At 42.3% G+C, this 23,161-nt stretch overlaps 1 protein-coding gene across 3 annotated transcripts in view; it reads left to right on the forward strand.

Moving 5' to 3' along the window:
* Positions 1-23,161, forward strand: part of pacsin1a (protein kinase C and casein kinase substrate in neurons 1a) — a 70,145-nt gene that overhangs the window by 38,238 nt on the left and 8,746 nt on the right. For all 3 annotated transcript variants that reach the window (XM_072696520.1, XM_072696519.1, XM_072696521.1), the window contains 5 exons: positions 11,109-11,235; positions 16,624-16,780; positions 17,428-17,663; positions 19,402-19,557; positions 22,338-22,513. In XM_072696520.1, the coding sequence (XP_072552621.1) occupies positions 11,176-11,235; positions 16,624-16,780; positions 17,428-17,663; positions 19,402-19,557; positions 22,338-22,513 (785 nt within the window). In that variant the 5' untranslated portion in view covers positions 11,109-11,175. The remainder of the gene's footprint in view (positions 1-11,108; positions 11,236-16,623; positions 16,781-17,427; positions 17,664-19,401; positions 19,558-22,337; positions 22,514-23,161) is intronic.

The following is a 23,161-nucleotide window of genomic DNA, read 5'->3' on the forward strand; positions in this document are numbered from 1 at the left end:
CTAAGTGAAGGCCCTTCTCCTGGGCTGCTGGCTGGGGTAGGAATGTACCTAACGGTGTTTCCTACCGTTTTGTTTTTCCGGGTACGATGAGTGAATTTAGCTGTTATGCAACAGGATTGTGAATCTGCCTGAATGTTCTGCTCTGGACGGTTTGGAGCATTTCATGTGTTCACTTGCTTTAAATAGATACGTGGTGATATCTTTGGTGCTAGATAACGACATAATATCTGGAACATCTTTGTGTAAAAAGATCACCTGCAGATCTCCTTGTGAATCTGTAGTTCACACAAAAAGAACTTTGTGGTTAACTGTTTGCAGAAGCTTCAGTTATGGTTACCTCTGCTTCTTTATGGGTGTTGGCTTGTCAACATTTGTTTGAGTGGTTCTACATGTCTCGCTCTCATGATGCATTTGCAAGTAGTTTCGGCTGAACGGGGTGGAAAAACGGTATGTACACTCTTACAAGTAAATTTTACTAACGGCTCTTCAGCTTAAGTACTGTATGTTTAAATATCAATACTTTTATATATTTATAATGATTAACTTAAAAGTGCAGTGCTTAAAGTGCAGTAAATATGCTGTGCTTACAGAAATGAGACCATAGAAGAACCACTTTTGGTTCTATAAAGAACTGTGGGTGTAATAGAAATGTGTGGGAGTAAATTTTATTTAAAACTTTAAAAGGTTCTTCACACTTAAACATTTTTATTGCAACCATGGTTCTTTAAGGAACCCAAAGTGGTTCTATTATGGCCTTTTTAAGAGTGTTAGCACAGCACATTTTACTGTAATGTAATAAAATTCAAATTAAAATTCAGTTTAACTCTATTTACACTAAATTAAGGTAAAGTGGAAGTATAAATTTACAAATATACAACAGTATTCACGTAAAAGTAAAAAGGGTATATTGTAATAAATTAATTTTATATTAATTATTAATTATACACTATATATATTAATTATGTTATATTGATTTATTATAAATTAATTATATTATATAGAATTATATAATATTATATATTTTAATATTTGGTGGGGATATAGTAATTAACGGGCAGTATTGATACATAAACAATGATGAACAAGCCTAGCATAGTGAAGCTACATTTTACACATTTAATTTGGTTGGATGTTAATAATTTTGCAATATAATTTAATTTCACAAGAAAAACAGATAAATTATCTAGTCTCCAAACAGCAAAGCTTAAATGTAAAAAATGTGGGTTTTTATTTTCCTCTTGGAAATGTAATTGAGTAAAAGTACAAGTATTCAATTTCAGAAATACTTGAGTAAAGTACAAGTAGTGATGAAAACACTACAATTACTTAAGTATTTTCTCTCTTTACGGCTGAATATAGAAACTTAGCCATGAGGGAATCGCCTGTGCTGCCGTCTTGGATTCCGGGCAATTAGAGCTAATCCACTGTCAAGCTCACCGTCGTAACCCTGCCTTCTAAAAGGAATCGGCTTACTCAGCAATGATTAGAGACCACTCTAAGTTAGATTGTGTCCGAGGCATGTCGGTACATAGCAATCGGCTGTTGAACAGTAATGAGTATGCTGTATTGGATGTCCAATCTATGCTAACAGAATGCTAACATGCTCAATGTTCAGTAGATCCATTGTGTTGACCTGTTGTTAGCATCTAGCAGCTGCTGTCCTGTTCGTTCCCATTAATGCAGCAGTCAGTACACTTTGTCATTTGATTTACTTTACTAAACGGTTTACTTAGCCTTTGTAGCAGTGCTGCTTCCTCTCCTGCTGCATTGCTTGCTAAGCGCTTCTAGCACTGCTAGCCCGAAGTGACCCAAATAGCCACGTGCTCAATTCTCCTCAATCCCCTCCAGCGCTGGAGATCTTTGTTCATTCCACATGGTAACACAAATACAAAGTCTTTGGAGGAATGCTGTGTGTACAGTATATTTAGAGAGAGGGAGACTTTCTGTATCTAGAGTTACACTCAAAAGTATTCAACACCTATTGCAACAGAAATGCTAAATTCAACAGAAATGCTGCTTTTAATGACGACTGCAGTCCCATTATTTAGCCCCTTCAATCTGAAACAAACCTGTAACTCTCCAGGTCTATGGATTAGCGATATGTCTGGAGGAGGACGAATAAAGCCTAGCGAATTAAACCCTAGGCAAAAACGTTGTTCAGTGTTCTGTGAGGAAGCTGAAGTTTGGGCATCACTGGACCTTGCAACAGGACAATGATCCCAATAGGAGAAAACATCATTCAGCCTTCTGTGAGGAAGCTGAAGCCTAGGCATCACTGGACCTTGCAACAGGACAATGATCCCAAAGGGAGAAATAATCATTCAGCCTTCTGTGAGGAAGCTGAAGCCTAGGCATCACTGGACCTTGCAACAGGACAATGATCCCAAAAGGTGAAAACATCATTCAGCCTTCTGTGAGAAAGCTGAAGCATGGGCATCACTGGACCTTGCAACAGGACAATGATCTCAATAGGAGAAAACAATTTAGCCTTCTGTGAGGAAGCTAAAGCTTGGGCATCACTGGACCTTGCAACAGGACAATGATCTCAATAGGAGAAAACAATTCAGCCTTCCTTGAGGAAGCTGAAGCTTGGGCATCACTGGACCTTGCAACAGGACAGTGACCCCGCAAGCCTACCTCAAAGTCCACCAAGGCTTGGTTTCAGAAGAAGACCTAAATAATTCTGGAGTGGCCTTCACAGTGGCCTGACTTAAACTCTATAGTAAATCTTGGGTGGGTTTGAAGAAGGCAGCTGCAGCCGCAAACCTAGGAAGATTAGTGAAGTGGAGGCCACTGACCATGAGGAATGGACTAAAGTTCAGGCAGTCTTATTAATTATTTGTAATTATATGAATTAATTAACATGCACATGACTATTACATTAGGATGACATTAGATTCATGCTGTTGTTGATATTTAGCCTATATTTATTAGGGCAAATGCCAAAATATTATAACCACCTCCCTAATATTGAGTAGATCCCTTTTGTGCTACCAAAACCTTGTGCAGCCCAACTCCATTGAGACATGGACTCCACAAGCCCTCTGAAGGTGCTTTGTGGTATCTGTCACCAAGATGTACTGAGCAGATCCTTTAAGTCCAATAAGTTGTGAGTTGGAGCCTCCATAGATTGCATTGGTGAGCCTTAGGAGCCCAGGTCACCAGTTGTCCTCCTATGGAGCTCTTTTGGTAGGTATTGACCACTGCATACCATGGGAACACCACGTAAGACCTGCCTTATGTTTGGGAGATGTTCTGACTCAGTCGTCTAGACATCACAGTTTGGATCTTGTCAAAGTATTAACCCAGTATTCCTGCTGTTAACACTATTTAATCACCCTTAAGAACTGGGCATTTGGAACCAATCAATGTTATTCACTTCACAACCACCGTCAGTGGTTTTAATGTTACGGCTGGCCGGTGTGTTTAAGAACTAAACCTGAACAGCACAAGTGCAATCGGTGATTTGTGTTCATATGCAGTTATGGAGCTATACATGTAAACACTCATACTACATGTCTCCCAGATGGAGCTTGCATTATACCACATGACTGTAAACATGACCTGCTGTCCTGCTATCAAAGGGGATTAGAATGGATCGGGTGTGTCACATTAGGTGACAGGTTCCTCCCCTGTGGGGCCTAATTCCACACTGCATGATGTTAGTGTGCAGACTGATACTCACTCAAGGACATAACGATTCTACCAAACTACATCAGCTATCAAAGCCACCCGGAGGTTATCCTTAACGAGAGCTGTTGTAGGCCAGACTACTTAAAGCAACATTATGTGGCATTTTTACTCTACACTACAGGATTTAGCCTACCACCTGTACCGCCTCGGTCCACATGCTTCTCTACCTTTCAGTGATGGTCCTGTATCTCTCAGCTCGTCCAGAAAAATATGTCCTTTATGGGTGGGTCGAGACGCAAACTCCACCTTCCGACTGTAGGGGGAGCAAGGATGTGAGCAAGAAATGTCAATTTCTCATAGTGTTGCTTTAATACAAGAGTCAAACTCAGTCTGACTAGATATTGGGCACGCTACAGGGACAAAAGTATTGGGACACTTGCTCATTCGTCCATTTATTGTTTCTTGTACTGCTTTTGTTGGTGTAACTGTCCCTACTGTCCAGGAAAGAAGGCTTTCCAAGATTCTAGAGCAACTATTGTTGTGAGGATTTGGTTAGGATACTGGATGATCACCACCCCACATCATCATCCCCAACTCCCCAGCACTTCCCAGAAGTACTGGATGGAGCACCAACCATCATTCCAGCTCCACAGCTTAACGCTGGGGGCTTTATACCCCTCTAGCCAACGACTGGCTGCTGGGGTCATGTTGTACAGCATATAAACAATTATCAGCATAAAAAAAATACTTTAAAGACAGCTGATATGTATTTTAATAAGCCTGTTTAAATGTTTGTAGGCGTATTTCAGTTGTCATGGAGGTCTGATGTGGGTGTCGTGTAGCCTTATGGTAAACAGTCAGCTAAACTAGTTTATATATGCTATTAAGGCTATTTTATTAAGGCTTTTTTAAAGAACCTCTCATTTATTTTAGCACCAAACAAACCATGTACTTTATTATCTGTGTTTACAGATAACTGTGGAGAGTGTATCCGGATTGCTCTGTCTCTTTTAATCAGCTCTTTATGTTTGGCTCAGCAGAATTTCGCTCAGCCCATAGTGCACCAGGGCCAAGTACACAGTGGCCCCGCAGGCCCTGCTGGAGCTTTCTGCCTGTATTTTTGGACTGTACCATGTGGAACGTAGCAGGGGCCTGCTGATGTAATACAGTGAGGCTCACTGCTCCACATAAAACTGAAGGCAGAGGAGCCAGACTGACAGATCGGTTAGAAAACGCTATCTCATGCTCAATGTCTTCACCCCTCCCCAGTTTATTCACAGCTTGTCTAGTCCCTGTCGTGAAGTACTGCCGATAGAATAGGACTCAGGACTCTTATCAGCAGATAAGAATCAAGAGCCTATTGGCACTATGCTGCCTAATGCCAGTCGTGGGCTAGAGGGGTATAAAGCCCCCCAGCATTGAGCTGTGGACCAGTGTACCACCAAGTTTGGAAGTGGTGTCCCATTACTTTTGTCCAAATAGTAAATAATGACCAAACTGAATATGATGATCCACCAGTGGGACCAGCTGTACCAAACTGGTCAACCAGTGTGACCAGCTTGAAAACTGGCTGATAGACCAGCTAATCCATTACACTCGAGATAAAACCCTGTGCCCTGTGCTGGTCAAGAGCTTGACCCTAAAGGACTGATTTCAGCCATCTGAAACCAGCTACCAGCAGAAGCTGGATTTTTCAGCAGGGTTATTAACGCAGTATTCAGAGTCATATGATTAAACTGTGACTGGACCTCCTGTCAGGACCTCCAATGACTGTCATGGTGGTTTTATTACAGTTGGAGCACAATTTATTGGAAGGGGCTTAAAAAAAAAAAAAAAAAAAAGGACGGCAGCCAGTCTGAATAATCGCGGTAAAGACGATTAGACTGAGGTGTTGGTGCTTGTTCACTGAAGCGTTGTTGTTTTAAGGCTGCAGAACACGTCGATATCTCCTTTTGAAGCGGGCAGTGCTAATGAAGGCCTCACGGGGAACCGCATCCATCATAACAGTGAAGCAAATTAGGTTTCATTTAAGGCTCGATTTAGATGAAAAGCTGACTGCCCAGCATCGCAGTTTGCTTAATGGTTAAAAGATCGACCGGCTTTCAAGAAGGTGGCGCACGGCATCTTATTCAAACCCTGGCAGTGAGCCACATGCGGTAGTGTATGTTCTTGTCTTGGTACAGCGATGATGATGCCCCTTCTTAACAAATGCATTCGGCTCCTTTACGTTTATGCGCCCATTGCTGACACAGATGTGCAAATGCACACACACAGCTTGTCTGGGCCCTGTAGAAAAGTACTGCCAATAGAATAGGACTCTCTGGAGCAGATAAACATGAACCTAACGCCAGGCGTGGACTAGTAGAGGGGTAAAAAGCCCCCCAGCATTGAGCTGTGGAGCAGTGGAAGAACTGTGTTCTCTGGAATAGTAGATGGTTGGACCTCACTAATGCTCTGGTTGCTGAATACAATCAAATCCTCACAGCAATGCCCCTCCAAAACCAAATAGGAAGCTTTACACCATAAGGAAAATCTTTCTGTCTAGCCACACTGAGGAAGTGTTGGCAAGGGCTGATATTTGCAGACATGCAGCAGCCGAGGTGTCATCTCAGGAGGTTCGGCTGTGCATGTTTGTGTGTGTGTGTGTGTGTGTGTGTGTGTGTAGACTGTGTCTACTCTCTCTGGTTAGGTGTCATATCATTGTCATGGACGCACACACAGGAACATATGCAGTGTGTTTTGTGAGAAGACAGGCTTGGGCTGTTGTTCTGAGTGGACAGCACCATACATGCTGAGCTGAGCTCAAGTCAAAAACATCTGCAGCTAAAAATTGATGAATACTGTGTAAGATGTTAAGAATATAATAATAACATAATATAATAATATTAACACTTATTTAAATTAATTAAGTTAACATAAAAGCTACAGAAATCTGGGCTCACTTAAGCTGATTAAGCTTAACTCACAAATGAATAATAATTTCTTTGTAGAAGATCCACTTTTAACATATTACCTCAAGGTTAACTCAGTTAAGGTGAGTTGATTCAGTTGAGTTGAGTGAGTTGAACTGACTGAGTTAACCTTTTTGTAGGCATATCTTCTTAAAAAGAGTGAAGAGAGAATCTGACCCTAAACCTGATAATTTAAAGTATTATTTGAGAAATTCTTGAGAATTTCATGTGCAATCATCCCTTTACTCTTTTAATGTGGACGAATAGTATCCACCAATCACAGCTGAGATCACAGGACACAAATCCACCAGTCAAACACGGCAAAAGTCAGAGACGAGTCACTCGTCCCGCCTTCTCGTATAACATCAAATTTGATGCTGTGGCGCATTTGTAGACTCCAGAGGGACCTTTAGGGTGGGCCTTAAGTTTGGCCAGTGCAACCGTGATGAGTAACACTCCCATCTTTCCCATTGGCTTCTGCCACCATCTGTTTGCATACTGGATGTGTCTTTCTGGCCTCACTCACCACCAGGGTGTAGTCATTTCCCATAGGCTACCTACACATGCTATTGGGTGGAAATGTATATAGTGAATAATAATTGACTCCTTGGCTTTAGTGTTGTCTGTAGGAGCAACTCAATCCTGAGTGTCACTCTCATATTACCACGAGATTATACTGTTAGTGTTTTTGACAGATTTATAATAGTCAGGAATGAAAAAATTAGAGCAAACTTTTGAAGCTAGGTGAACTTTCCAGGCTTACATTGTAGGGGGCTTTGGAGAGTAGAGCTCTGAGCCCTTGCTGGGATTAAAATCTTCTCACACTTGTTGAACAGCAGTTAGACTGTAGGGCCGGTCTAGAGCTGTGAAATTACACTGCATAAAAACACAGCTCTGAGTAAATGTATCTTTCTGTCTTTTCTTGGACACAAACATTGGCATGGCTTCACAGCTCTGGAGTGGAGCAGCTGTCTAACTGCCTGCATGTCAAGAGACTCAGGAGATCACAAGTTCAAACCCCATCACCATCACAGCCCTCATTATCAGGAATCTGAGAATAGGAAGGCCTGCCGCCATGTGATTGGGGGAGTTCCAACCTACGGATGGTCTTTGTTCAACATCCTCTCACTATAATACCCAACATGCTGGAAAGTGCATGCATTGGAAAGTTCCTCCCATCTTCAAGATACATCATTGAAAGGGTATGAGAGCTGGAAAACCTCTAAAGACTACTGCAGCAGACGGGACAGCATGTTATACCAGAGCATTTAGATGTTAAACACGCTCAACTAAATATAGTCTGATAAAGTCTGCTAAAGACACCTTTACCAACCTTCAACACCCTGTACATCACATCCGTGGTTCGCACATATTAGTACAGTTTGCACAACTTATTGAAGTAGAGACAACTGGTGTGCCTGGGCAGTTCTTTTCCATTCGAATGAACTCAAATTGGATTTTAGCTGCATCAGTTGACTGGCTGAGCAGCAGACAAGCAATGCTTCATGTTACACTAATCCGACCTCTTGGGTACGGTGTCTGTTTGCACTTTTGTTCCTGAGGCCAGAACAGAGCAGGACTTCATAAAGAGAAGACAAAGAAGACCCAATAGGAAGAGAAGTCAGGAACTCTGCACACCCCTGGATTAAGGACATGAGGCCTATGATGATGATGATGAATTATCCAAATATGAAATATCTCCAGTATTACCTGTCAAGGGGTGAATGTATTAGGCAGCAAGTGAACAGCCAAACTGTAATGACTGGGTCTTGTGGGGTGTTCCTGGTATGCAGTGGTCAGTACCTACCAAAAGTGCTCTGAGGAAGGACAATGGATGAACCAACAACAAGATCACAGCCACCTAAGGCTCTCACCTAATGAAGGATTTAAAGGATCTGCTGCTAACGTCTTGGTGCTAGATACCACAGGACACCTTCAGAGGTCTTGCAGAGTCTTAGTCTCGACGAGTCAGAGCTGTTTTGGGGTCTACACAGTATTAGGCGGGGGTTTTTAATGTTATGCTAGATGCTAGGTGTATCCTGACAAACCACAAAGCTGAATTGTATTGTATCTCCAAGATTAACTTTTAATGTCAAACGATTTTGGACCATTTCTACTGGCCCATTCGTCATCAAATGTGCACACAGTCTAAGGGGCAGCTGCTGTGTTCAAGTGATGTAGAAAAATATGGGTCAGCGGCAGTGTGCTGTTTTGCTGTGGGCTTCTGAGATCCTGAAAGAGCAAGTATATAAATAACAGAGGAATCAATGTGAGTATCCTGTCGGGAAACTGGTGTCTGCTTGGTGAATGTTTACATACTGTGTAACAGGGTTGTACCGATTCACAAAATTCACAATTTGATCTGCAGTTTATGCTGTAAACTGTTACAGCTGTCTGTCAGTCTGCGGTGGTTTACTATTTAGCAATAATCCAAGGTTTATCAGAACATCCAACATTAGAAAAGCAATATACTTAACTTCGTAAACTCCTCAGAACCACCAGTGCTTTCTGGCTTTTTCACCCTACTGTTATAATTTAGGAAACCCTCAGCCAGTTTGCACTGCTTTGCATGTAGTTACCAAGTAGTAATCCGTAGTAAAGCTGCAAGAAATAATGGAAATAATTAGGAAATAATAGTTATGGAAATTATGTTGTTTTATGATATATATATAGATCTCTTCATATCAAATCTGGGGGAAATTCCTGTATTTTCTGATATTTATATTACAATATTAGAAAATACAGGGATTTCCCCTAGATTTCATCAGAAGTAAATGATCCAGTATGTCATGATATTAATAATGCACTCTGTTTATCCAATATTGAAATAAATTGAGCAATTTTTGACAGATTTTATCTGCCTATGTCATTGAAAATCAGAACAGTGTGCTTTTTCTCATTTCTCATTTCATGTCCTGCAATGTGAACATTGCTATAACGATGCTGAAATGCACATTATATTGTGCAGCTCTCTGGACAATGAAATGCATAATACATTGAATTCACTCGTTTCAGTTGTGTGGAATGTCATTTGAACCTGAATAAAGCAAAAAGTGATGGTAACGCTTTACTGTGTAGATGCTCACCTGACATTCGACTCTCATTAAACTGAATCTGTATTAAATGCAGCTGAACTCTAATCTGAATGTAAATGACTGTGTACTGAATCTAACCCTACACCTAACCCCACCCTCAACCTTAACCCTACACCTAACCCCACCCTCAACCATAACCCTACTAGTGATCCAGCACTAGGGCGAAGGGCCCAAGGGCCCAACAGTGGCAGCTTCCAGAGCCCAGATATCAAACCCACAACCCTGTCATCAATAGCATGGTGCTCTAACGGCTGAGCCACCACTGGTTTAGAGATAGATTTAAGGGTTAGGGTTAAGGTTAGGATTAGGATTCAGGGTTGGGATTTAGGGTTGATTAAATGGTAAGGTTAGTATTTAGGGTTGATTAAATGGTAAGGTTAGTATTTAGGGTTGATTAAATGGTAAGGTTAGGGTTAGGATTAGGGTTATGATTTAGGATTGATTAAACGGTAAAGTTAGGTTTATGATTTAGGGTTGATTCAGTGTTAGGGTTGGGGTTAGGGTTAGGTTTATGATTTAGGGTTGATTCAGTGGTAAAGTTGGGGTTAGGGTTAGGATTAGGGTTAGGATTTAGGGGAGATTCAATGGTAAGGTTAGGATTAGGGTTATTATTCAGGGTTGATTAAATGGTAAGGTTGGGGTTAGGGTTAGGATTAGTGTTAAGAGTAGGGATAGGATTTAGGGTTAATTCAATGGTAAGGTTAGGGTTAGGGTTAGGATTTAGGGTTAGGATTAGGGTTAGCGTTAGGATTTAGGGTTGATTCAGTGGTAAGGTTAAGGTTAAGGTTAGGTGCAGGATTACATTTAATAGACAGTCATTTAATAATATTAATAATAATAATAATAATAATAATAATAATCTTGTCTTGGTTCCTCACATAGTTTCTTCTTCTCGATCTGAGGGAGTTTTTCCTTGCCACTGTTGCCACTAGCTTGCTCAAAAGAAAATAGATATATTTTCAAATGAATAATAACACATTTATATTAACATTTATAAAGTGCTTTTCATTTACATTCATCTTATAGCTCAGTTGAATTGAATACATATTCAGTTAAATGTCTTGTGAGCATTTACGAGGCATCTACAATGGACCATCCAAGTACAGTGATACCAAAGTGATTTGTTGCAAATAAGTAAAAGTATTTGGACGTACATTGCTTATTGCTTATATACTGATCCCATTTGGTGTTATTATAGAAAAACTGTGTTTTTATTATAATATAGCTGCACTATCCAATAACATAAATGGTTGGGAATGGAAAGGATACACGGGGTTTGGGTAGCTGAACTGAAAGTTGATGGAAAATGATGCACTAATTTGAAGTCAATTCAAAGTATTATTGTTTCAGTGTGGCAAAAGCAGTAAGTAATCAATAGCTTGGTTATAGACCTAATATCTCTTCCTCTCTTTTTTTTTCTCTCTCTCAGTACTTGAGGAAGTCCACTCTGCTGCCGCCGCTTTTGCTCTTTGGCCAGCTTCGCTCCATCCACAACAATGTCCGGCTCCTACGATGAATCCGCTGCTGCTGACGAGGCAATGGACAGTTTTTGGGAGGTACAAAAGCAGAAACACCACACAAATAAAGCAAACAGTTCTTTCCTCTAATGGCCGTCCACTAACTCATTCAGTGCCTATCAATAGTGTTGTTGTGCTTCTGCCAGTCCAGAATCTGATTAGAGTTACAACACAGACCCATGTTGTGTGCTTAATATCTAAATCTGCCAGAACTTCCACAATGGGTCCTATTTAGACAGAGCTGGCTTTTGCTAGGACTTTGCCACCTGCTGTGCGCCTTCAAGAACCTCTTTTTGTGGAGAGTCTGGAGGGTGTCCAGTTATGGAGCTGGGCTTGTGTCATGTCAAGTCTTGCATTTCAAGTCGAATAAAGTTCCCCTCTTCCTGCAGACGACTGTAGCGCTAATGGGTCACTTGTTTGTTTTTCGATATCTCAGCGTGCTTCAGATATAGTCGCTGTGGCTTTCAGAAAGTAGGAACATTATGATACATTTAGACTGAAGATCTAAGTTTGGGTCAGTGCACCTGGTGTGTCTCGCACCTGCAGGGCCCCTGAGGCCCGTCGTACAGCTATTGCACTGCCCCTGTCTGAATGCCGGCCTTAAGCACTAGAGCCAAGCAGTCTAGCAGCCTGAGTTAGGCTACTGTTTGATAGACTAAAGGCACCAAAGACTGTGGATATCAGTTGTATGCTTTGAGGGATAATAAGCCATAAATGAACATGGTTTATGTAGTGCTGAGAGGAATTGACTCAGTTCACTGGTTCTTGGCCTACACAAAGGTCAGAGATCACCCTGCATTGAACTACAGTCATTTCCAACAAAATAAAAGGAGGAAAAGCCGAGAAGATCTATAGAACAGAAAATGACCCAGAACTAAATGTAAAATCTGATGTTTGAGTGTTTAGAGCGTCCACCTTTACCTTTATTACCGCATCCAGTCTTTCCAGGAGACTCACTTTCAGTGTTTCTGGACTCTGCAGAGGGTTAAGGTTCAGCCTGAGAACAACTCTCTGCTTTTAACTATCTAAGAATCTAAGACCCCGTTTACACCTGGTCACTTTATGCACTGGTCACTTTGAGCATCAGGATTGTACCTGAATAAGGCCATGCCACATGGGGCCTGTTTACACCTGGCATTAACGTGCGGCTTATATCCAAATAGTATCTGGATCCACTCTGACCGGATTCTGTTTACACTTGTCTTTAAAATGTGTCTCCAGTGTGATCAGATGAGATCGGATTTTACTGTCCCGCATAAAAAGGTCCTGCTCTGGGAACAGTTTAGAGGAACGGTGGGGGTTCTTCTACAGTAGATGGTTCTCACATCTATTCCTGTACCGGCTCGATCCACAGGGGAACAAATTCTGTAGTACTGCTACATCTACTGGGAAATGAGTGCACACACACACACACACACACACATACATGAAAGAGAGAGAGAGAAAGATCTACAGTAATAATTACTCATATTAATGTTATTTCCGATCACAGTCCGATCACAGAAAACGCTTTCCGTTTACACTTGTATTAAATGTGGACAAAATCCGTTTCCACCTCTGAATGTGGTATAATTGCTCCGATCATAATCCGGCCACAGTGCGTCTTGGGGGTGTTTATACCTGGCCTTTCATGCAGACATGTGAAATCCGAACCTGATCCGATCACCAAAAAAATCCAAGATCTAAAAATCCAATCACTCAGACCACATCAGGAGGTGATCTGAGACACATTTAAGCCACATTACAGCAGTGTAAACACATCCATCCCTCCAAGACTGATCCAACAACCAAACACCAGTAATAACTGCAGCACAGCGAGCGAATTTGCATATTCCATCTCTAATCGGATTTCAGCCGGACTAGCTGAAGATGCATTTGACTACCCAGTGTAAATGCATGTGGCTGAAATCTTATCAGGATCGAATCCGGATACTAGTCAAATGACAGATCTAAGTCATGATGTTGAGATCTGAACTCTGGAGTGGTCAGTCCATTGTTCTGGGAGCACCCTCAGCTTCAGCTGTTTGATTTGACCAGATGTTCTTCTGTTCTACCTGGTTCCTTCTCTCAGTACGAGCCTTTTGATCTTCTTTCAGACCCACAACATTAAGTGTTCTTCTCAATGAAACATCAGATTTTGACCTTTGCTGTTCTCTGAATAATGGACTGACCACTCCATGTGTTTGGATGGTGAAAAGCATAAAACCAACGCTACGACTTCTAGTCAGCTTTTAGCTGTTGACGCTTTTGGGTAGTTTTCTGTTAAACATATGCGCTACTTGGTCAAAATTTTGTGGACACCTGTTCACTCATTGTTTCTTCCAAAATCAAGGGTATTAAAAAGAGTTGATCCTGCTTTTGTTGGAGTATCTGTCTCTACTGTCCAGGGAAGAAGAAGACTTTCCACTAGAATTTGGATCATTGTTGTGAGAATTTGATTGCATTCAGCGACGAGAGCTTTAGTGAGGTCAGGATGTTGCATGATCACCGCCCCACCTCATCCCAAACTCAATGCTCAATGCAAGGGGGCTTTATACCCCTCCAACCCAACAATTAAGCATGGTGCCCATAGGTCCATTTTTATATGCCCCACTAAACAAGCTGTGTCAGCTACCGGTAGAAGATAGAAAAGTTTGTCCACAAACTTTTGGACATAAAATGTATCTTCTGGTTCTTTTACTCCCGCTGTAGAGTTCAGACGTACAGTGGCTCTTCTGAATGAGAGTGAAATAAACGAAGGGGGCTCGCTGACGTCTACAGGCCTTGGGAAGTCTGCTCTAGCTGAGTTAGCATATGTGGAGTGTGTGTGTGCTGAACTGTGAGTGTGTTTTGTGAACGGAAAGGCTTCATTTGTCTCAGCTGCAGTATTCACAATTTAAATATGCAAACTGTGCAGTCATGTGAATTATGACTCACATCATGGGGAACACCAGCAGCTGTTTGAGCGTTCCGTGTTATCTAGGACATTTTCACTGTCACTCAGTAAACTGCTCCATGCGGCTAACAGGATGGTACAGCCATAGTTTATAGGGGTCATAAAGGGAGCTATAGTGGTAATATCCACCAATATGGAAACTGTGGCCCAATATCTGGTATTTTCTAGGTACATACAGTGCTTGAAGTGGGTCGGTACCCACTGGTACGCAGTGACAGCGCTTCTAAATGTTACTAAATGTTACGCCTATCTGAGCTTCCCACAAGCTGCCAGGGGATGCAAAATTACTGCTGGCTCTCCTGTCCAGAGAAGGCTTTTGAGGAAGTATTGCTGTGAGGATTTGTGATGATTGCATTCAGCGACAAGAGCATTAGTGAGCTCAGGATATTGCACGATCACCACCCCACCTGATCCCCAACTCCCCCAAAAGTACTGGATGGAGCACCATCATCCATCATTCCACTTCTCCACAGCTCAATGCTGAGGGGCTTTATACCCCTCTAGCCCACGCCTGGCATTATTAGACATGTTGCCAGTAGGATCATAATTATCTGGTCCTACTCTATTGGCAATACCTCTCCACAGAAGTCTGTGTTAGCAATGGGTGCATCGTAAAGTAGCTGAATGCATTAATTATAGAAGGTGTCCATAAACATTTGGACATGTAGTGTACATGTACATAAAGTAATCATGAGCAGTTCTGCTGGACAAGCTGAGGGGGTCTTACATTTTTTGTTGTTGTTGTTTGTGTGTGCGTGTGTGTGTGTGTGTGTGTGTGTGTGTGTGTGTGTGTGTGTGTGTGTTTATTCTTTGTCTCCTTAGACCTGCCTGTTTACACCCCACACTGTCAGTGAATCTGCATGTAGCTGCCTTGTGTACACTATGCATGTGTGTGTGTGTGTGTGTGTTGAATAGTGGCGTCACTGTGAGTGCAGTGAAGCAGAGGATTAAAGCAAGCAGAGCTGATACACTCATACACACTCACACACACACACACACTCACACAAAAACCTGCGGCAGCAATTGCATAACTCCACATGCACGGGCACGAGCCAAACTGCTAGCACTCCCCCTTCTGCTGTCTCTCCACCCACTCTGTAACCCTTGCTGTCGCCCCCTGCAGGCTTTTGGAAATACTCTGGAATACCTCCCATTTTTGTGCAGTAGCTGGATGAGTGCCTAACACTCTTCTAGCTGTAGCTATAGACTAGTCCCTTCTTTTTAAACTAGGGATGTCCCCATCAGGTTATTGTGGTCCCAGTCTGACCCGAGTCTCTTAATGCTGAGTATCAGATAATACTGAGATCTGATCTGATCTTTGTGTTTGTAGAAATAGTTCAGCCCCACAGTTTAGATAAGATGAGCTGATACGCAATAAGCCATAAGAAAGTAGAGTGTGATCACTAGTACTTCAAGTCAAGTCAAGTCAAGTGGGTTTTTATTGTCATTTCAACTACATACAGAGTACACAGTGAATACAGTGCTTACAGAACACAGGTGCAACACAGTACAAGTGCAGACAGACAATACAACACAATACAGACAGAGAATAATAAATAATTGGGGGTAGTGTGCAAATTATGCAATGTGCAATAAATATTGAGTCCAGTGAGGTAGTAAAGTTATTAGTGCAAAATGCTTCCCATATTGTCTGGGGTAAATGATTGGTGAGAGAGAGAGAGAGAGAGAGAGAGAGTGAGAGAGAGAGAGAACAGAAGAAAAAACATCAGTTCAGTCTCTGGAGTTGAGAAGTCTGATGGCTTGGGGGAAGAAGCTGTTGCAGAGTCTGGTCGTGTTGGACCGGATGCTGCGGTACCTTCTTCCTGATGGCAGGAGGGAGAACAGTCTGTGTGAAGGGTGGGTGGAGTCATCCACAATGCTGGTTGCTTTGCGGATGCAGCGGGCAGTGTAAATGTCCGTAACGGAGGGTAGAGAGACCCTGATGATCCTCTCAGCTGCACAGAGCACATACTTGTTTACCGAGAGTGTCCCGAAAATGTGATTGTTGACTGGGGAGACTGTCGACTGGTAATGGGTAACAGCCCTGCCTTCCCTGTGGCAGACTGGGGTTGGGTTTGATTCCCTGACAGGCAACCACACCATGCCTAACCCCAACAAGAGTCCATGGGCGAGACTCCTAACGCTACGTTTACCTTCCTGTGTAACACTGTTCAAATGTAAGCCACTCTGGATAAGAGCATCAGACATATCGTTTAACTGGGCCTTCCCACTGTACCCTTCCCACAGCTGTAGGAATACAAGCAGCCAGCTTCTGTCAAGGCAACCAATGTAGCTTCTGCAGTAATTCCTCTAAAATTGAGTTTTCTCTGCCATCTCCGACCTCCCTGTAGCTCCACACTGACCCAAATTGATCTGCCCGTGAGTTAAAGCGAAGGATGACTACTAAAAAAGAGAGATGGCTCTACAGTCCTGTTGATCAATAAGGCACAGTACTGGGATGTCAAGATCCGCATCTTTTCTGCTTCCCGCAGGTGGGGAATTACAAGCGAGCCGTCAAGAGAATTGACGACGGCCATCGACTCTGCAATGATCTCATGAACTGCCTTACGGAACGTGCCAAGATCGAGAAGGCGTACAGTCAGCAGCTGACCGAATGGTCCAAGAGATGGAGGCAACTTATCGAGAAAGGTCAGCACATCTTGCTGCTCTAGAAAAGCCCCAGTGCGAAGCTTCGGGTCAAGCTTTGGTTCAGATGGTAACTATGACGATCAGCCATAACATTAAAAGCACTGACAGGTGAAGTCAGTATCATTGGTTATCTGCTTCCAATGGCGTCCGTCAAAGGGTTGGTATCTATTAGGCAGTCTAGCCATCATAGACTGCTCACTTACTGCCTAATAGATACCAACCCTTTGACTGGGTCACTGGGTCAGAACATCCTCATAACATCAGGCAGGTCTTGTGGGGTGTTCCTGGTATGCAGTGGTCAGTACCTACCAAAAGTGCTCTAAGGAGGGTTCATGGGTCATGGGTGCCCAAGGCTCATTGAATGATTGGACAGGAATTGAAGGATCTGCTGGAATTGAAGGTCTTGGCACCAGATACCAGAAGACTTTCACTCTCAGAGGTCCTGTTATGGTGGCAGCACAAGGCAGACCTACGCAATATTAGGCAGGTGGTTTTAATCTTATGGCTGATCACGTGATGTCCATCAATTTCTCGTCAACATCAATAACTACAGATATTATATATGTATTATTTTCTTCATGAATCCACCAAAATAATGTTGTTTGATGTTCTTGTGGCGTGTATGTGCACGTGTACATTGACTACAGGCCCTCAGTACGGTTCCGTGGAGCGGGCCTGGCTGGCCGTAATGACGGAGGCTGATAAAGTGAGCGAGCTGCATCAGGAGGTAAAGAACGGCCTGCTGAACGAGGATGTGGAGAAGGTGAAGAACTGGCAGAAAGACTCCTACCACAAACAGATGATGGGTGGTTTCAAGGAGACCAAAGAGGCAGATGAAGGCTTCAAGAAGGCTCAGAAGCCCTGGGCCAAGAAACTGAAGGAGGTATGCACAGGACAGGGGATAGGGTCCTAACCCTGCTTTTACTAGACAGCTGTCCTCTGAATGAGAGACGGGGCATTACTAGATGAACTAATATATATATAAATAAATTGCCTACACCCATTTTTATGACTATGGATACCCGTTTCCATGGCTACGCTACACTCCATGGTTATGCTAAACCCATTTCCATGGTTATGTTACATACATTTTCATCTATTTCTGTGATATCATTGCATTTATTCTTTTACCATTTCTGTGGTTATATTACAACCATCCCCATGGTTACATTACGCCAGTTTCCACAGTAATGCCACTCCTATTTCTATGGTTACACTCCACTTATTTCCATGGTAATGCCACATCCCTTTTTTATTGTTTTTCTACACCAGTTTTCATGGTTAGGTTACAGGTGTCCATGGTTACGCTACTCAAAGTTCCATTGTTACTTTACATAACTTTTTATCTTTTTCTGTACACTTAGTGTTATCACAGAAATAGATGAAAATTTATGTAAAGTAACCATGGAAATTTGAGTTTCTATGGCAATTATTTCCGCCATTTCTGTGGTTACGTTACAACCATTTCCATGGGTACATTATGGCAGTTTCCATGGTTACACTGCACTGCACCCATTTCTTTGGTTAAACTGTACTGTTCCCATGGTTACAGTATGCCAGTTTCAATGGTTACATTGTGCCCATTTCCTTGGTTAAACTACAACCATTCCCTTGGTTACATTATGCCAGTTTCCATGGTTACACTGCACCAATTTCTTTGGTTAAACTACAACCATTTCCATAGTTACATTACACCAATTTCCATGATTACACTGCAACCATTACCTTGGCTAAACTGTACTATTCCCATGATTACAGTATGCCAGTTTCAGTGGTTACACTGTGCCTATTTCTTTGGTTAAACTACAACCATTTCCATGGTTACATTACACCAGCTTCTGTGGTTATGCTAATTGTATTTCTATGGTTACATTGCACTTATTTCCATGGTTACATTGCACCCATTACCTTGGCTAAACTGTACTATTCCCATGATTACAGTATGCCAGTTTCAGTGGTTACACTGTGCCTATTTCCTTGGTTAAACTACAACCATTTCAATGGTTACATTACACCAGCTTCTGTGGTTATGCTAATTGTATTTCTATGGTTACATTGCACTTATTTCCATGGTTACATTGCACCCATTACCTTGGCTAGACTGTACTATTCCCATGATTACAGTATACCAGTTTCAGTGGTTACACTGTGCCTATTTCCTTGGTTAAACTACAACCATTTCAATGGTTACATTACACCAGCTTCCACGGTAATGCTAATTGTATTTCTGTGGTTACATTGCACTTACTACCATGGTAATGCCACATCCCTTTATATTGTTATTCTACACCAGTTTTCATGGTTAGGTTACAGGTGTCCTGCTCATAAGACATAATGTTCACATCCTATAAAGCAGTGGTCTCCAGCCTCGGCCCTGGAGGGCCACTGTCCAGCACATTTTAGAGCTTTGCCTGCTCCCACCACACCTGACCCAAATAATGAGATCATTAACAAGTCCTTGCTTGGCACTGAGCCTCCAGAACCAGGTTGGGGACCAGTTATATGAAGGTCAGCTAGGGTTGTGGTGAAGCTTGAGTCACGCCGTTACAGTTAGCCATGATAGTGTTTCTCCTGAGTGGTCAGTTTGAATTCGAGTGCTCTGTGTTTGTGCGTGTGTCCAGATGGAGACTGCTAAGAAGACGTACCACATGGCCTGTAAGGAGGAGAAGCTGGCGGCCTCGCGAGAGGCTAACAGCAAAGCTGAGGCGTCCGTCACCCCCGACCAGCAGAAGAAACTCCACGAGAAGACGGAGAAGTGTAAACAGGACGTCCAGAAGGTGAGGGAAGGCTCAGAGAGAGGGGGAGGAAATGAGTGACAGATTGAGCCATTAAAATGAACACCAGCAGTGTCTGTCCTGACAGACTCACACTCATGAACTGTAGTCGGTTATTCAGTTATTCTTCTTAGGACTAATCATATTTATATAGCTCTACTATATGGACAAAAGTATTGGGACACCTGCTCATTCATTGTTTCTTCTGAAATCATGGATATTAAAAAGAGTTGATGTTTGAGTTTGTTGGAGGAACTGTCTCTAATGTCCATGGAAGAAGGCTTTCCACTAGATTTTGGAGGAGCATGGCTGTGAGGATTTGATTGCATTCAATGCCACTCAAGAGCATTAGTGAGGTCAGGATGTTGGATGATGATCACCACTTTTAGCACGTCCCCAACTCATCCTAAAAGTATTGGATGGAGCACCACCATCCATCATTCCAGAAAACACAGTTCTTCCACTGCTCCACAGCTCAATGATGGGGGGCTTTATACCCCCCTCTAGCCCATGCCTGGCATTGGGCAGCATGGTGCCTATAGACTCATGTTTATAATTTGCTCCAGGGAGTCCTATTCTATTGACAGTACTTTACTACAAGGACTGCATTTGCACATCTGTATGTGAACTGAAAGTAGCTGATTTCATTCATTAGAAGGGGCGTCCACAAACATTTGGAGTTAATAGATCCAGCTTTTTTTACAATAGATCAGAACTACAGTTTAACACAGTGGAAGTTGACAGATTATGAGTTGATCGGTGGTTAATCTCATTGGCTGGATTGGGAATCTTCTCTATTTGTGGAGCAGCGACAGGTGAGGAACAGATTACGTCTACAGTGAAGAGATTGTGCCTCACACTCGGGTTCGTTGTAGATATTCGGAGAGCTCGGAAACCCGGAGGAACCGAGCTCTGTTCTTCAGACTAGCTCACAGACAAGATCTCACTACTTTCTTTCTTCAGAATGAGAAGCTCTTGTTTCTCCTTTTTACTGGATTTATCTTCACCTGCTTTATTTGATCTGATGAGATTTGGAGCTTCTACAGTAGAAATCATTTTAAATAATGTGCTTTTGTGCCTAAAACCTCTGCACAATACTGTATAATTATCACGGTCAAAGCAAAATCTTGTACCTTCAAAATGACAACTTTACAAGAGTAGGAAAGAACCGTCTTAACTTTCAATGGAAGTCAATGTAAAAAGATTGTATTCCAAGTCATTCTAAGGTTTGAAGCGTTTCTATTGGTCCATTCATCAAAATAATGTGCCCCATTGTAAAGAACAATCAGATTTAAATGATGTCATCTTGAAAATGACTAAACTACTTTATACTAATGATAATAATTACAATTATTAATGACCCAATCCCCTATCACTAGCAACACCCCACAACATTAGGACGTCTCTTCTGACACATGTGAACCCACCCTCCGCCTCTTTCTGAGCTGCTGTTGATGCAGCATTGCTAGAAAGCCAGCATGGCTCCCCAGCTCTGACACAACAGCTGACAGACGCCAGTGCTAACCAACCTCACACTAGTAGTGATGTGGGGAGGAACACTGGCTGCAGCTGCTGATGGCAAGCAGCATGACCCCGAATTCGAACCAGCGATCCTTGGCGATCCTCATAGTGGCAGAGCCTTAGTCCACTGGACCACTTGGTCCACCCCCCCTTGATTTCTTTCTATCTCTGGTGACCATGAATCATTCTGATGAGGAGGAAATTGTATCGTGTAAAGTGTTCATATGTTTAAGCTGGAGATGAAAAGATCAGTCTCTTTCTGCTGAATTATTAAATGGCTATTACATCCTGAGCAAAGCTAAGCACACAGACCTTTAAATAAGCATCAATCAGGAAGATACATCACATAGAGTCAGAGCGTACTACGAGACGAGGTCTCGACTTTAGGTAGCGACTTTATGTGTTTTTGACAAACACAGGAACATTCATTGTCTCATTGAGTTGATTATTATTTGGGATAATGGTTTAACCTAGCAACAGTTGCTAAGAACAAGTGAAATGGGGGATACCCCTTCTAATGAATGCATTCAGCTACTTTCAATGGGTTTCACTCATTGCTGACACAGTTGTCCAGTCTCTGTAGAGAAGTACTGCTAATAAAAAGGGACTCTCCGGTGCAGAAAAACATGAACCTGGCTATCGGCACCATACCTAATGCCAGGCTTGGGCTAGAGGGGCATAAAGCCCCCCCAGCATTGAGCTGTGGAATGATGGATGGTACTCCATCAACTATGTTTGGGATGAGTTGGGGAGTTATAGATAATGAGTTGGGGTGGTGATTATCCAAGAAGCTAATCTCGCTAACACTCTTGTCGCTGAATGCAATCAAATCCTCACAGCAATGCTCCTCCAAAAACTAGTAGAAAGAGTTACACCAATAAAGGCAGGATAAGCTCTTTTTAATACTCTTGATTTTGGAAGAAACAGCGAATGAGCAGGTGTCCCAATACTTTTGTCCATATAGTATATTTGCAGTGCTTCAAACTATGTAAGAAGAACATTACATTTAACTACCAAACTACTAAACTAGTCAACCAGAATGACCAGCTTGGTCAAGTTGACCATGCCGTTAGACCTGGTAGTCCATCAAACTCTTGCTGGGCAAGAGCTAGACTGCTTAACCAGCTCAACCAGCATATGTATGGTATGTTTTACCTGGATGACCAGCTTTTCAACCTTCACCTTGACCATCAAAGACCAGCTTAGACCAGGTAAATCCATCTACAAGTGTTTATGTGTGTGTGTATGTGTGTGTGTTGCAGGCTAAGGAGAAGTATGAGAAGTCTCTAGAGGAGTTGAGCAAGTGCCAGCCTCAGTACATGGAAAGCATGGACCAGGTGTTTGACCAGTGCCAGCAGCACGAGGTGAAGAGACTGACCTTCCTCAAAGAGATTCTGCTGGACATCAAACGCCACCTCAACCTGACCGAGAACCAAAGGTCAGTCTGACACAGCTCTATGGTGATCTCACACCACTTTTGCTAATTCGGACCATGATATCAGCTTGTGATAATATTGGATTAGACTGTAGGAGAGGAGGAAGAACTTAGAGAACTTTGGACTGGACCCCAGGAGAGGGCCAGACCCCCATCTGATTAGTGGAGCTAGAACTGATAGATACTAAGTCAAAGGGAGGTGGCAGGGTGGTGGTGGGAGGGTGCATAAACTTGGTGAACATGTGAACCAGATCGAGATGGAATTTCTAGGATGTATTTTTAATCATATTTAATTTTTACCTCATTTGATATTACTGGTTAATTAATGTCAGAAGTAAGTTAATGCATTTATGCTTTGCCTTATTGTGTCCTTGGTGACTTTAAATATATAAAATTGTACTGTTTTATAAAAAAGAATAGTGGAATAGTAGAAGTAGTATTCTACAAAAAATATTTTTATCATTACTACTACTACTGTTACTACTACTGCTCTTACTACTACAACTACTACTGCTACTAATATTACTACTAATACTTCTACTAAGTATTAAGTACTAATATTAATAACAAATACTACTCCTTCTACCAACAACAGCTGCTACTACTACTCTTACTGCTGCTGCTTCTACTGCCCATTACTCCTATGACTGT

Source organism: Salminus brasiliensis, chromosome 14 (assembly GCF_030463535.1).
Source record: "Salminus brasiliensis chromosome 14, fSalBra1.hap2, whole genome shotgun sequence".
Lineage (NCBI taxonomy): Eukaryota > Metazoa > Chordata > Actinopteri > Characiformes > Bryconidae > Salminus > Salminus brasiliensis.